This window comes from Phasianus colchicus, chromosome 16 (assembly GCF_987193195.1).
Source record: "Phasianus colchicus chromosome 16, bPhaCol1.hap1.1, whole genome shotgun sequence".
Lineage (NCBI taxonomy): Eukaryota > Metazoa > Chordata > Aves > Galliformes > Phasianidae > Phasianus > Phasianus colchicus.
This window is the reverse complement of record NC_143451.1, coordinates 9,066,181-9,080,971: the sequence shown is the minus strand read 5'-3', so window position 1 is coordinate 9,080,971 and position 14,791 is coordinate 9,066,181. Positions and strand designations below refer to the sequence as shown.

Genomic DNA, 14,791 nt, shown 5'->3' with positions numbered 1-14,791 from the left:
AGTTCCTTAAACAGTTTATAGAATTGTAGGACTAGCTGGAGATCAACTGCTTATTGTATGTAATAGGACCTACAGACTGGTATGACCTCTTGAATATGAAATAATACAAGTACAGTCTAACATGAAGAAAAATAGGAACCCTCCCAAGGTGAGGGGACTTACAGGATCTGAGCTTTGTATGTACAAAGTAACATTATGGATTGTCTTTATATCCAGTTCTGCTGAAGGGTTTGTGGAGGCTTGTTTAAAATTTGAAACCAGTTGGGTGCTTGAAACTCAAGAGTATCTACTAAAAGGTAAAGGAAGAAAAATACACTTAGTAACAGCTCCTCTCTTATTATGTAAACAGGCATCCACATGGAGAAGTCTTTCTCAAATCTTGAAGGGGTGATGTGTATTTGAGAGTTTGTAGAGTAACATTTCAATAACACAAATACAGGCAGATACACTGTTGAACCTGCTAGCTGAAATTTTGTAGTAAAATCATGAACATGAAACGTTTAAACAATGTATAGTGCTTTAGACTGTATCTGAGCAAATCAGATCTAACACTAAGAAAACAGTGAGATTTTAAAAGAATTCTTGTTAGTTTTTTTTAAGCAGAGGCATTTTGTTTACCCTAAATTGGATGGAGTTAAAATGCATATGGCAGGGTCAAGCCTCCGAAAGTCAGAGGCTCTGTATGTTGTAGGCAGTCAGAACAGGGCAATAACCTCATCGTGACCTCATCGTGTTTTCCAGGTAAGATATACTCAGGAATTGTTTTCTGCAGTGTACAAGTGAAAATAATCCCTATAAATCACTTACCAGAAACACTGACTACAATGTTTTTTTACTTACATAATTAAGATTTGGGACCTTTAAATAATTCTTTATGGAAGGCCTATCTTAAAAACCTTTACATGCATCAATAGACAAAAATAGACTCTTATCTAGTGAGGATGTATCAAGCTGTAGCCTAATATGTAGTATGAATTTACAAACCTACCTGTAGCTGAAGATGAGAGGCCTACATAAACAAAAGACACTTAACTGAGCACCCCACCCAGTTACAAGTAGAAAGGCTACATTGTTAACAAGAAAGTTTATTTGTACAAGATAGTGTAGAACTCTTGTCAGCTGTTGGCATGTTTTTGGTGTGCTTTTCTTTGTTTTCACTTCTCAGGTAGTTGATTTATTGTTGGCTGTTCTTGGAAAAACTTCCCAGGATCATCATCTTCTGGACTGTTCTCACTACTGCTCTCACTGGTATCATCTGGAGTGCTTGCACTGTCCTCCTCTGATTCTTCATTACTTTGTGTTATTCTGAAAATATTTTTCAGGATTATGAAAGCACAACAAATTTCTACTAAGAAAAAAATTAAAATTTCATTACCTTGAAGAATTAATTGGCCTATTGGGGTTACAAAATTCCTTTCCTGAGTCAACATCAAATGGATCTGAAAAAAGAAGAAAAAAGAAGAGGTACACATTAAGATGGTCTGACTTCGTTTATTTTTGAGAACATTACTGGCAGGGAAGGCATATGAAACCTGGTTCAGCATTCTGAAAATCTTAACATGCTCATTTGGCCACAAGAGGTCAGAAGCCAACAACTTAGAATTTGTTCATTGTTACTGTCTTATTAAGTTATTCTACATTCATTGTATTTCATGAAATTAAAGAAAAAGAGGAGACTAGTTAGAGGGTGGGTGGTGGTTGGGAATTCTTCCTTACCTGTTTCTTCTTCTTCTTTTATTTCTTTGACACTAGCTAGAAAGTCCTTTTCAACACCTAGCACTTCTTCATGGCATTGACAAGCTGCATATTTTTCCAAGAGATTTTTGTTCAGCTCAGTAAATGTCTTCCCCCATTTAAATTTCCTTAGAAGAATGGTGGCTAGGTCTGGGAGTCCTTTAACAGAAAACAGAGGATCACTGGTCTCCAGTATGAGATTTCACTCAGTTTACAGGTTTCTAAGTTCAGCACCTATCTCCCTATCACTACAGCAGTGAGGTGTACAGCAGCATTTTTTTTTTTTAGTGTTTAGGGATTCAGGATTTCTTAAAATTATTTCACCTTAACTTGAATAGTTAATCAAGTTGAAGAAAAGTTCAGTCTTTTAGTAAGTATTACATGAAAATATTTCATACAGTTAATGATTCAGGCTGTAGATCCTGCAGTCCTTCAGTGAAAGAGCAGTTGCACGTATCTTCAGAAGGTAAGATCTGCCAGCAGTACACTGGAGGATGCCTGTTTGATTGTCAAGAAGCTTTTGTGATGAGTTTGGAAAACAGCTTGAGGGGACAGAACACAACAGCCAGCTGTGTGTGCAACAAGGACAGAGGTGCACAAGGATTCACCATCTTTTCTCTGGTGGTTTTTAGTAAGTTTTTTAACATTATATGCCATACTGAGAAAACTTGGATCATCAAATCTTGTGTCCTGGACATGAACCCCAGCCCAGTGATAACTGATGGCTACCAGACAGAAGCACTTGGAAGAGAACTAGACAACTTCATTCTAAAATCAAGACCAAATAGGTCAGCATTACAGTTTATTCTGTCAAAAACCATCTCCTCATTATATTAAAAACGTCAGAACTGCTGGTAATGTATTTTCTATCAGACACATTGCAGCCTACCAACAATGCAAAAAGCTGCAGCAAAAGCTTCCACACAAGACAGCTTGCACGGCCGGCCGTAGTTGATAGGATTTGCAGCCACCAGGTAAGGCAGCAGCCTTGGATGACCTCCTCTCATTTTCTTAAAGGGCGTTTCTTCTAATTTAGCCCACGAGCAATCTATAACTGCAATTCCGTTCTGAGCAATGATATGCCTGAAAAGAGAAACATCTGTGAGAATTTCAATTGCTCCGTAATACCTGTGATAAATTTGAACGCCCCCTTTGTCAATCAAGAAGCATGTTTTACAGTGATCTAAAATAAGAGAGGTACAGTATAGTAACACGGTTTTCTTTAGAATCTGTAGGTGACAAGAAAAGTTTAAAACTGAAAATGAAAAACTGAAGGATTAAAAGCATGACAGAAGCGTAGTTAGAAGTTACACATTCATGCTTAACAACAAAGTTCAGATTTAAGCTCTTTACCAGCTTCTGAGGAATCTTTTCTCTGAATGAGTAAGTCTTTGTAAAAATTCTGCAGCCACATCTGAAGAAGCTTCTGTGTTTCTCCACAAAGGCTGTGGTTAACGGCTTGCACTGCCACAGCCTCGGAGCCCATGGAGCATCTCCCAGAGCAGACGCAGCAGCTCCAGGCTGCTGTCATTCTGCACGCAGCACACACTTCAAGCTCTCAATAGGAATCCACAGACACTTTTCTCACCCAACCCCAGATGCGTAAAAATCTTAACTGGAATTTAATAAAATAGCTCACGCTCACGTATCAATACAACATAGCGCAGCAGGAAGGTCAACGTTTACTCCGCAGCACAGTTTTGCCGCAATCGATGATTAAAACGTCCTCCCCCAGCCGGCACGAGGCGCGCAAACACCGCACAGCAGCGCCTACCTGTCGGCGGGAGACACGCAGACGGCGGCCAGAGGGCTGAGAACGACGCCGGGGAACCTCTGGCTGAGGCGCAGGTTTCGGAGCAGCCCTTTTCGGGCCAGTTTCCTCCCAGTGCATCTCTTCGGATCGCAGTGTCCGAGCTCCCACATGGCAAGAGGACACGGAATCTTCGCCTCCGGGCCGCACTCCTCGGCGCCCCGCTCTCCCTCCAAACAGGCTGAAAACAGCAGGCACACGTTAGCGGGGAGCGCCTCGCTTCTGTCGGCCTCCGCGGAGCGCTTCCCGCACCTCTCAGCGCGGCCTCCGTTTCCGCAGCGAAGGCGTCGAAGCCGTGAGGGTCGCGCCGCGGGGTTGAGGCACCGGCGGACGGCGGCACGCGCCTGCCGCGCTTCGGAGCGCCGCGCCTCGCCGCGCCGCGCTTCATGGCCCCGCGCTCGGGCGGAGCGGCCCTGATGGCCACGGCGCGCACTTCCGCTTCCGCCGGAAGTGGTAATGGCGGCCGCCTGGCTGCTGTTGGCGGCGTCTGTGGGCGCTGCGTTGGGTGAGCGTGTGAGCGCTGCTGGGTTTGTTCCTCCGCTCCTCCACCCGTCCGCTAACTGTTCTCTGCTCGGCAGGTCTCCTCGCGTCGGCGGGCAAGATGAAGATCGTGGAGGAACCGAACACGTTCGGGTAGGTGGCTGGTGCTCGTCCGCACCGGGCGGCCTCGAGTTGTGCCGCTCCGTACGCCGCAGCCCGTCCGTTCCTCAGGAGGAAGGCGAGACTGGCCCAGCTGCGGCGGTGCTGCCGTGGGCCCGCTGCCCGTGGCTGTAAGTCTTGGGATGCTCAGGCAAGCCTGCGAGGAAGGAATTAGGGATGCAGATGTAAGGAAAGCCGGGCTTCGGCCAGCAGCGTGTGATTGCAGGCAGAAAGGCCGGCGGTACCCAGGGCTGCATCAACAGAGGTGTGGCAGCAGGCAGAGGAATGGGGTTGTCCGGTTGTCCTCCTCTGCTCTGCCTTCGTGAGGCCCCACCTGCAGTACCACGTCCAGACCTGGGGCCTCCAGCACAGGAAAGATTAGGAGTTTTGGAGTCGGTCCAGAGGAGGGCTGCCAAGGTGATCAGTGGGCTGGAGCACCTCTGGTGACAGGGCAAAAGAGTTGGGCTTGTTTAGCTTGGAGAAGAAAAGGCTGTAGGGAGGCCTCATTGGGGCCTTCCAGTACTTGAAGGGAGCTTACAAGCAGGAGGGGGACCAGCTTTTTACATGGTCTGATTGTGATAGGACAAGGGGGAATGGCTTTAATCTAGAAGAGGAGAGATTTAGGTTAGATGTAAGGAACAAATTCTTATTCGGAGAGTGGTGAGACCCTGGCACAGGTTGCCCAGAGAACTGTAGATGCCCCATCCCTGGCAGCCTGATCTGGTGTGGGGCAGCCAGCCCATGGCAGGGGATTAGGACCAGATGATCTTTAAGTTCTTCTCCAACCTAAGCCATTCTCTGATAGTAGAGGGTGTGATAATAGCTAGAAGCATAACTCAGTCTTTAACTTTTGTTCTTTCTAAAGGTTGAATAACCCCTTCTTGCCTCAAACTAATCGACTGCAGCCAAAGATGCCCCCTTCAGCAATATCAGGTATGTGTAAGCATTACCTTTTTGTACAGCTTTCATCATTTTCTGGCAGTCATTTGTAGAACAATCTTCTTCAGATGTGTGCAGGCAGGTACTAATTTTATTTGTCATTTTGTGGCCATCATGGAAAATAGACTGGGCCAAGTATTTTTTGTAAGTTCTGAAGAACAGCTTAAGTTCTGGGTGTTCCAGGACCCACTGTTGTTTGGACTGCTTTAGTCATGGTGCTCTCCTTATGTTTTATTCTGTATTGTTTGAGCCAGTCACAGAACTTCTGATCTTTATTAAAGACCTTTTTTCTTCTTAAAACAATTGGTAGGTGTCCTTGAGATTGTCACATGAAAGCCATCCTGGCATCTGATTTGAGTTTTTAATACTTCTTGGTTTAAAGAAATTCTAAGGCAAGTCTGGAACAAGTCACAGAGGCTCAAAGCTGCAGTAGAAATCCAACATTGTAGCAAAACAAACAGGAATTTAGTATTTTCTAGATTCTGTGGGAGAAAGTGAGTCGACATACACTGAATACAAAGACTAAGTAATAGGAAATAACAGGAAATGGATTATGTTTTTAACTTTTGCCTCCTAACCATAAGCACAAACCTAAACCTCCTTACGAGTTCAAGTTCACCAAAGAGATTTTGGTATGGTGACACCAAATGGGGTTGTGATTATTTTCTTGTGGAATGTTCTATGAAACCAAATCAAATGCATAAATTCTGTATATACAGTGTGTGAAAGGGGAAGGAATTAGAATAATAGTGAGAATGCTGAACTGAAAGATGCCAAAAAGATCAGGAAGAAAGTTAGCAATGCAATAAAATACTTCTTTTTCTGGATGTGGGAACTTAAATGTAGTCTAAAATTGGGAGTAATTTTGGAAACTGGAATCTGTGGTGTGGAACCTTCCCTTGCACAGTTATTTCACTGGCGTGGAAAACTGGCACTTTTTATTTCACAAGACAGTCAGTGTAGTAGTAACTGTAATTACACTTCTAGAACATGCATTCAGGAAACAGACACGTGAGTATAATGCATTCCTCAGACACATTAAAATCCGATTTTGTTGTTATGTAGGGGAAGGATTCTGCTTGTTGAGATACAGATCGCATTTTGTAGAAAAGCAAACCTTCTGGCCAAGGCTATGATAGTAGTCTTGACTGCAGAACAGATGCAAGATCATAAGGTCATGAAAATGAAAATGGGAAGGAGAACCTGCCTGTATCCCAGTGGTTAGGGCATTCTGGTGGCAAGATTCTGGTGTTCTGATCTTCGCTTCTAGGAACGCTTTTGTAGATCCTGGTAAGAATTAGTCCTGTCCTGGTAGTTGGAAGGTTAGAATCCAAGATGCTTTTACTTTATCTGCTTTTGTAATCTATTTTCTTGTGCTTCCCACAGAAATATTTTATTGTTCCTTGCAAAATTAGCTTAAAAAAGTGACTTTGAAATAACCCTGTAAACACATATTTCAGAACTTTTGGCCTTTTTTTGAATGACAAGTTACCTGTGTTGAATTACTTTGGCAGCAGTTCTGCAGGAACATTGTTACTGCTGACCTGTTTGACAGGTTTACGCTGTTGAATATTACTCAGATCAGATTGTGAAAGCAACCGTGGTAAGGAATGACCAGTCTGAGAATCTCAGTGGAACCTCAGTGTGTGACAATCACTGTTCTGAGCAAAAGGGCTCTATGGGTGCATGTCTGAGGAGTTCTGATGACTGAGAATGGAGAGTGCTGTCAATAGTTTTATTGACTTTAGTTTTTTGATTTTGGTAATATCTACACCGATGATTCTTTTTGTGGATCTGCTGTCCAGATATTTGTTTGTATACAGGTTTCTTGTTTCTGCTGTAGAGAGAGGCTAAAATCTTTCACTGAGTGTTGAAGGTAAAATATGTTAAAGCTTATGAAGTAAACCAATATAGCAGTAAAGGGTACTTACTGTAATTCAAATGGAAAACAGAGATTTGTTTATGCACAGCAGAAAATTGAATTTGTCTTATTCCATACAGTTTTGTCACCACAATAAGTTGCTGGAATTTAACCAAAGCATTATTCTTCCTTCATGATATTTTGTGGTGTTTTTAGGCCCTGTGCATCTCTTTAGGCTTGCTGGCAAGTGTTTCAGTTTTGTGGAATCCACGTGAGTAACAAATTTGGATTTTTGATGATATATTTCTATTAGGAACAAACCAGTTCTTAATTCCCATCTGAAATATTTATTCTTTTTCCCTTTTCTCCCGAAGATATAAGTACGAGTTTTGTCCTTTCCATAATGTCACTCAGCATGAGCAGACTTTTCGATGGAATGCCTACAGTGGGATTTTAGGGTGAGGCTTTTAGACCTCTTATGTTTTATCTGTGTTGTTAATAGACTGTTTTATAGATTTTCAAAAAGAAGGCAGTTTTAAAATTGTTTCTTCTATTAGAACACTGTAGGACTCCAGGTATTATGCACAGAAGTAAATCATCTTGAAATGCTTAGATATATGTTTTTTATTTTTTAGATAAAAAACAATGTCCTGTTTTTAGCTGGAGGTTTATTAATAACCTGTGCTGAGTTGAAAGGCTGATATGTTTGTGTGAGAAATCCAGCAATGTGTAATTAATGCTTATATTAACAGAAGTTTCGTGTCTTTTAACAGTTTTCTCTTTGTTGTGTCAGTTCCTCAGATGGGGCATCAACAACTTCTTTGAGTGCCAGAATGTATCTCTGTGCACAGCAGTCAGTAAACCAGTATGAGATGAAAAGGGTCAACATCAAACCATTGAGTTTATGACTAGCAGGCATAGAGACCAATTGTAGCTGTTCTCACCAAAACTAAAAGTCCTACAGGCAAACAGAGTTGCACTCTATGCTGAGATGGTGTTTGTTGCAGGATTGATCTGTAAATTATTCTGTTGTGCTTTTGTAAGTACAAATACTTTGCAAACCAACAGTTGATTCAAAACTGCTCTCAAAGTAATGTTGGTATGGCCTGTGTAGCAGCTTGGATAACAAATGTCAGGGTTTGTAAGACCTTGGTTGTAAGAAATGGAAATAGTGAAGCAAGGCAAATGAGGCATATACAATTAATTTTAACACAGTGTAAGGCTATTCCTATATTTCTTCCTGAATTTCCATGTTTTCCTTATCAGAAACATGAAGTGAGGTTTTGTTTTTCTAGAATCTGGCACGAATGGGAAATTGATAACAACACGTTTGTTGGAATGTGGATGAGGGAAGGAGACTCATGTGAAACCAAGAGCAGACAGACAAAGGTATAATAACAAAATACCTAGATTATGCTATAATCTAGACAATTTGACTCTGCAGATAATTTTGTCACTCTACAGACTGAAACATTCCAACCTTGAAGAGTTCATAGTTTAAGGTAAAGTATAAAACAAAGATGAATTTCTGTAGCAGGTGGGTGAGTGGATGGAACTAGTCAGAATTTCACCCTGATGTTAGATACTAAGTTTACTTAGGTACTCTTGTTGGTGACTTTTAACTTTTTTTTTTTTTTCTCCCATGATTGAGTGTAAAACTCTGGTATCATCACCACTGCTACAGACATGCAGTGCTTTATAGTTTGTGTCAGGAAAAATAAATAAAAAAAATTCTTGTTTGATTCAAACTGCTGGTCTGTTGTGCTTAAGAACATCCAGCAAAAAGGAAGGAACAGGCAGTTAACAACAGTATGCCAAAAAGCTAAGCAAGCCAAGTTCAGAAAGCATGCAGGGAGAATTAAGGAAGGAATAAAATAAATGGAAGTAGAATGGCTTCTGCCAGAGAAACCAACTAACAAGCAACAGATTGTGGTATGAATGCAATTTGAAGAAAAAAGTAAAAATTCCTGTTTTGTCAAGCATTTAAAATGTTCCTTTTCACTTTCAAACAGACTTTATGCCAAAAAGCTGTTCAGCTAGAAGGATGTTTGAGACTTGTTCAATGTGCAGCACATGATTTGTGCAAGTCCTTGGTCATTTTATTCGTTGAAGTTTTTCTTTTCCGCTTTTCAGTGTGTTGTACAGTAATAAGGGTACAGTTAATTAATCCTCACATTTCATTTAAACCTCATATTTCCTGGTGACATAGATGACTGTCATGAAGGAGATCTAAGGATACTATGGAGTTTGAAACGGGCTCGTTTTCTTGTGGAAGGTGCTTAGATATTACAATGATGATTGACAACATAATACTTGAGAGAGGTATCTGTGATTGGAGAGAGTGGGTAGAGATAAGGGGCAAAATGTCTTAGACAAGGTTAAAATGTTCTTTGCTGTGATTGAGGTGCCTTGTAAACATGTTTATTTCCCATTAGGACTACAGAAGGAGTTACTGTTCTTGTGTGACTTTAGATATTGTTATTCAGATCTTTCACTGGCATTTAGTTTTGAACAGACTGGTGCCAAAAGTCTAAAGATCAGAACACTTTTATAGTGACTGCATGGCTTTTGTTCTCTGGAACAGTAAAAAGAGGAGCCTGACATCTAGCACCATAGTCAGAACTAAGATTTTTTTAAATGAATTCTGCTTATGTTGGAGGAGGTTCTGTGGGGTGTCCTATTTACCCTCCTTTTTACTCTCATTCCTTCCAGATCTGCTTGGGAGACCAGAGAGAAATGGTAGATGGGGATCATTTCCCATTACAGGATGGCATTTTCATGCGTTTGCCAAAGTAACTCAATTTCTAAGATGTATTAGCTATGATTTCCTTTCAATTGGGGAAGGCAATGGAAGCTTTGAGACAAGAGTCTACATAGAAATTCCTCTGTTAGCCTTCGAAGACAGGAGATTGATTGTCTCCTGCTTAATGTGGAGGTGTTCCATTCACCTTTGTTTTTCTGATGTTTAGGTCCATCTTGTTTGTGGAAAGAGCAATAAATTGGCTTATGTGTCTGAGCCAAGTACTTGTGTCTACTCCCTCACATTCGAGACTCCCCTTGTGTGCCATCCCCACTCTCTTTTGGGTAAGATTGGAAGTCATTTTTGTATGAGAAACCTGGCTTATTACACCAATTGTGTATGTGTATGTTTTTAGGTCTTTTAAGTTTGTAAGTTGATTTCAAAGAGAATTACATGTAATACATAATGCTAAGTGTATTTAAATCCCAGTCATTATAGCAGATACATCTTTCTCAATTAAATAGTCATTGCTAATAGAGAACCAGTGACTGATACTTGCTGTTTTCTTGGACTAGCCATAGGAATCAGCCCTGCAATATCTGCTCATGTATATACATTAAAAAAAAAAAAAAAATTGACAAAGAAATGTGGGGCCTTCTAGTTGGAAATGAGATAAACTTGGTTGATGGCATTCTCCAGAAACAGTGTCAGTTAATTGGAATTGAAGTTTAAAGTCAACTCTTGAAAGCTGCCTGTGTGTGTGCTACCAGAAAAGCCCTTAACTAATAAAAGACACAGTTTGTCTTCCATTTTTCAGTTTATCCAACTCTGACTGAAGCACTACAAAGGAAATGGGATGAAGCAGAGCAGTCTCTGTATGATCAACTAATAACTGAGCAGGTTTGTTAATTTTTTTTAACTCTATTTGTTAAGGAACAATTACTGTCTGATTGGCTTCTGTAGTTTCTTTTCTTGGAACAGATGCATTTATTTTGCCATTGGCAAATAGCACTTCTTGTGCTCTGTGATTGTTTGTATATCAATCGATAATTGTAATTTTTTTTTATTTTTTTATTTTACAGTGAAGCTTGAGGAATTAGCGCAAGGTACAGGGAGATGAGTGTTAGGCAGATTTATTTACAGTAACCTTAGAATCTTTCTTTTGCAGGGATACAAAAAAATACTGAAAGAAATTTTTGAGGAAGCAGGTCTTCTGAAAGCAACAGAAGAAAAGGAAGCTGAGAAACAGAATACGAAAACAAGTCTGCAGTTTGAAACAGTGGATGTGTGCAATAAGGTACAGAGTATAATATTTATAATGTGAAATTAAATTGCCACCTTTTTACTGTATGATTCATAACATAACCTCGTGTTGTTATATATCTTTGGAGAGTGAGAGCACCTTTCTGTATTTTCCTTTCTTAGGAATACAAGAAACTTTCTGAGGAAATAAAAATCCTTAAAGATTTATTAAGTCAGCACAATATTGCATACAAAGGAAGTTCTGGTGAGTTTTTTGTCATTTTTTCCCACTATTTTCTATTTAGAATGAGTATGCTATTAGATATATTATAAATATATTATATATATTGGTTTTGGGTACATGGATTAAGTAATCATACATGCAGGTCTCTGTCAACAGATAGGTTTTAAAGCATGCCTAGGTCTCGATCTCTGCACACAGGAGACTTCTTTTGCTCCCAGGAAGTTTCTTGATTACTTGACATTTGAGCTTTGTTGAAGAAAAAAAAATTATCATAATTAAAGTTATCATAATTAAAGTTAGTTTCTAATACTTAATATGCCAAAGAAAATCTGTGTTAAAGCACCCATAGCTCATAAGCATATTTTATATAACCTTGCTTTATGGGTAGTCAGCCACAAGGGCTTCTTCAGGAGCTCTGGAAATGTTCTCTGTATCTGTTTGAATTGCTTTCATTCTTCCTTAGTTGCCTCTTTTCCTCTGTTTGATTTCTGTTAGAACTGTATGAGACACTTATCTGAGAAAGAACGACTGTTGGATGCTGGCTATGAAGTAGCAAAGTTTATCTGGATTAATTTCAGACTCTTTTTTCCTCCATTCCTCCTAATCCATCATGCTCATTATTACACGAGCTGTTTGTCTGAGGAGTAATTAATTTCCCTGAATATATGTATAGCTTGCATGCTCAGAATTGGCACCTCAAGAAACCAGCAAGCTTTTGAGTGACATAGCTAACTTCTTCCTGTTTTGAGGAAGTTTCTTTTAACTTGTAGACTTTTTCTTCTAGGAAAATCTTTGTAAAATGTGTTACTCACATGTTTTAGCTGTTTAACTCATGCAGTATGTGCAGCCTGTGTGGTAGCTCATTTAATTATTGCAGATTAGAGCTCTAATCAAAAGAAATCATGGCTTACTCAAGCTGTCTTATTTCAAAACTGTTCAATGAATTCTGTGACAAGAATATTTGTGTTTGAATGTGGAAATAACTTCTGTCTTTAACTAAATGTCACAGCTGAAAACACCAGTGTTGAACATGTAAATCACAAATGGGTGACTGCAGAGACAACTGTGCTTAACGGGTCAACGAATACTGAACATCTGCATGGTGATGTGGGGATTCGGAGTGACGCTGTGTGAAGGAACCTGTGTGGTAAACAGCAATTTGATACGGAATGTCAAGCGAGTTGAATGTGTACCATGACACTACGATGATTTGACTCTTGTGGATCTTCTTGACTTCCTCAATTTCTGCTCTAAAGCAAAGGGAACAGTGGAATGTCAGTGCCATCTACTGACACCAGCCGGCGAGTTTCGGAAAACACTGATAGAGCAATTTGAGGCTGCTGTGGAGCCAAGCTTACGGATTGATCTCCGTTCTCAGCTTTGTTATTTTCTTTAATCAAGCGTGCTAGGAGGCAGTGTAAATACAGAACAGCCCCAGAGCACTGCTCTGAGGTGTTGTGCAAAAGGTATTGGGCAGTATTCAGAACGCATTATTTCATCTGTATGCTAAACCAAGAGGTTTCTTATCAGACTTTAGCAAAATGAATGAATAAATAATGCACAGAGTGCATCCAGCTCCGCTCAGAGGCTGATGTGATCTGTGCAGAAGGTGACTGCTGCTGAGGAGCTGGAGAGCTGCGCTGAAAATACTCGATTGTTACAGAAGAGTAGTTGTGTGAATACGCGGCAGTTCTCTGTAACGGAATAAAACGGACTGTTCTCCCACAACGTGTGGAAACGCAGCACCCAGCGCTCCCCCCACGGCTGCCCCCCCCCCCCCCCCGCTCTGCCCGCCTCCGGCCGCCGCATCTCAGCGGCGCTCGAGCGCCCCCGTGCGGCCGGCTCGCGCATGCTCACCGCGTGCAGCGCTGAGGTCGCACTTCCGCTTCCGGGCGGCGCGGGGAGGAGAGCGGAGGGATGAGCTGGGCGCGGGGCGGCTGGCGGTGAGGCGGCGGGCTGGACGCACGGACCCGGGAGCCGACAGTCCCGCACCTCTGACTCGCGTGTCTTTGCAGGGCGCGGTGCACCTTGCTCCTGCCCGGCTCCCGGAGGTGGCTGGCGGGGCGGCGTGGCACCGAGGACGCAGCTAGAGAGGATCCAGAGAGCGAGGGACCCATCCCCTTCTCTGCCAGCAAGGCCAGCCCGCGGGTGTGGAGCGTCAGCCGGTCTATGGGGAGTGACCACCAGAGGCCGTGGGTGAAGGTGCTGCCCCTCAGCCTGCTGTGCAGCGGGCTGTTGCTGTGGTGTGCGTTTAGGGAAAGAACGGAGATTGACGAGCGACTGGAAGTCCTGTTATCTGGTCAGATCGTGGACCCGTTAGATGCGGCACAACAAAGCGATGCTCCTTCGCAGATACAGGAGGAGAGATGACGAGCGCACCTGTGGTGAAGGAGCTGCCAAAAGTTCAGCTGCTTAAAGGCTGCTCTCACACTTGATTTGGAAAATGTTTTTCCATCCTACCACCAGCCTTATCTTGCAAACAGGATTTATTTATCTTGCTGCTTTTTGTTTGTCTTTACTTAGCAACTTACAGCGATAGCAGAAGGAATATTCCCTTTCTGCATTGCGTGGCAGGGATGGACAGGATGTATTGCAAACCAGCGTGTATTTGTAGATATGTTGTGTTCAACTCGGTTTTTCCCATGGATGTTTGTTTTTTTTTTTTTTTTCTTGGTTGCACAGGATATTAAAATACCGAAGCTGTATGTCTGCAGTTTGGTTGCTGAAGGTGACCTTCAGCTGGCACTGTGCTAGTGTGGAGTGCATTCACATAATATCGAGGACACCTGTATTAATGTATGATGGCTTAATGTTCAGATTGCTTTGTAATTCTACCAAATAATGTAGGGTTAACTTAATGCACAGTTAGTTTTCTGCAGTGTAACGTGTTTGACATGCCTGACTTCAATGGCCAGTGCTTAGGTGGGAATTTTGCAGGAACTGTAAGCGATTGACCTGCATGAGAGGGAGGAGGGAGCTCCTAATTTCAGACAGCTTAGTATCTAATTTTTATCTACATCTGCAGATATTCCAGAGGCTTGCCTGGGAGAGGCAGGGAAGCACACTGGTGTGACAAAGTTCTCTTTCAAGTTAGGTGTATTTTTATTTTTTTTAGGCTTTCCTCTGTAAAGATGCAAAACTGTGCGACTGAAGTCCTTCATTAAAAATCGAACAAACCCCCACAGCACGGCAGCAGGGGTAACACCCAGAAACAGGGCAGAGGGCTAGCTAGCCCTGCTTTCTCAAAGGCAATAAAGCGTTCTGTTTTTGCGCGTGCGGTTCGGTAGGTGACTTCAAGGTTCCCTGCGAAGCTGTTCGGGAAGTGAAGAACGCCGCCCGCCAGCTGGAGGAGCCGCGCCGCCGCTGCCAGGAGCTCCGCGCCGCTGCGGATGCGCGCGCACCGCTGACAGGGCGGGACGGGGCGGAGGAGGGGAGGAGCGGGGCGGGCCGCGCATGCGCCCTGCCGGCCGCTGGGGACGATGCCGTCCGTTTCGAAAGCGGTGTCGCGGGGCGGAGGGTCTGGCGGGACCCCGCAGACCGAGCAGCCGACGCATTATACGTAGGTACCGCGTTCTAGAGGCG

The 14,791-nt window shown here is 42.5% G+C and overlaps 4 protein-coding genes across 8 annotated transcripts in view; 3 read left to right on the top strand and 1 right to left on the bottom strand.

Moving 5' to 3' along the window:
- Positions 1-1,069: 1,069 nt before the first annotated feature.
- On the bottom strand, positions 1,070-3,968 carry TSR3 (TSR3 ribosome maturation factor). Its single transcript, XM_031606469.2, has 6 exons — positions 3,797-3,968; positions 3,509-3,725; positions 2,624-2,817; positions 1,717-1,893; positions 1,376-1,439; positions 1,070-1,305 (listed from the first exon to the last, which is right to left on the bottom strand). Exons 1-6 carry the CDS (start codon positions 3,930-3,932, stop codon positions 1,155-1,157), a joined length of 939 nt encoding a protein of 312 aa, XP_031462329.1. The 5' UTR covers positions 3,933-3,968; the 3' UTR covers positions 1,070-1,154.
- GNPTG (N-acetylglucosamine-1-phosphate transferase subunit gamma) lies at positions 3,966-12,937 on the top strand. Its single transcript, XM_031606959.2, has 11 exons — positions 3,966-4,049; positions 4,123-4,177; positions 5,049-5,116; positions 7,200-7,254; positions 7,358-7,441; positions 8,279-8,372; positions 9,953-10,067; positions 10,541-10,623; positions 10,892-11,020; positions 11,149-11,230; positions 12,219-12,937. The coding sequence occupies exons 1-11, from the start codon at positions 4,001-4,003 to the stop codon at positions 12,341-12,343; spliced, it is 939 nt and encodes a 312-aa protein (XP_031462819.2). The 5' UTR covers positions 3,966-4,000; the 3' UTR covers positions 12,344-12,937.
- Positions 12,938-12,986: 49 nt separating this feature from the next.
- UQCC4 (ubiquinol-cytochrome c reductase complex assembly factor 4) lies at positions 12,987-13,983 on the top strand. The gene is made up of 2 exons (XM_031606960.2): positions 12,987-13,152; positions 13,225-13,983. Exons 1-2 carry the CDS (start codon positions 13,127-13,129, stop codon positions 13,577-13,579), a joined length of 381 nt encoding a protein of 126 aa, XP_031462820.1. The 5' UTR covers positions 12,987-13,126; the 3' UTR covers positions 13,580-13,983.
- Positions 13,984-14,103: 120 nt separating this feature from the next.
- UNKL (unk like zinc finger) overlaps positions 14,104-14,791 on the top strand; it is a 33,154-nt gene continuing 32,466 nt past the window's right edge. For 2 of the 5 annotated variants that reach the window (XM_090151792.1, XM_031606958.2), the window contains exon 1: positions 14,104-14,772. In XM_090151792.1, coding sequence (XP_090007918.1) covers positions 14,663-14,772 — 110 coding nt within the window. In that variant the 5' untranslated portion in view covers positions 14,104-14,662. The remainder of the gene's footprint in view (positions 14,773-14,791) is intronic. The other 3 variants (XM_090151793.1, XM_090151791.1, XM_031606955.2) reach the window with 2 other exon arrangements.

Excerpts from the sequence above, each read along its gene's own strand:
- TSR3 (XM_031606469.2), bottom strand. The coding sequence starts at position 3,932 with ATGAAGCGCGGCGCGGCGAGGCGCGGCGCTCCGAAGCGCGGCAGGCGC. Across the intron at positions 3,726-3,796 it reads AACGGAGGCCGCGCTGAGAG|CCTGTTTGGAGGGAGAGCGG; the intron begins GTGCGGGAAGCG and ends TGCTGTTTTCAG. Across the intron at positions 1,306-1,375 it reads AGGCCAATTAATTCTTCAAG|AATAACACAAAGTAATGAAG; the intron begins GTAATGAAATTT and ends AAATATTTTCAG.
- GNPTG (XM_031606959.2), top strand. The coding sequence starts at position 4,001 with ATGGCGGCCGCCTGGCTGCTGTTGGCGGCGTCTGTGGGCGCTGCGTTG. Across the intron at positions 4,178-5,048 it reads GAGGAACCGAACACGTTCGG|GTTGAATAACCCCTTCTTGC; the intron begins GTAGGTGGCTGG and ends TTCTTTCTAAAG. Across the intron at positions 7,442-8,278 it reads GCCTACAGTGGGATTTTAGG|AATCTGGCACGAATGGGAAA; the intron begins GTGAGGCTTTTA and ends TTGTTTTTCTAG.
- UQCC4 (XM_031606960.2), top strand. The coding sequence starts at position 13,127 with ATGAGCTGGGCGCGGGGCGGCTGGCG. Across the intron at positions 13,153-13,224 it reads TGGGCGCGGGGCGGCTGGCG|GGCGCGGTGCACCTTGCTCC; the intron begins GTGAGGCGGCGG and ends GTGTCTTTGCAG.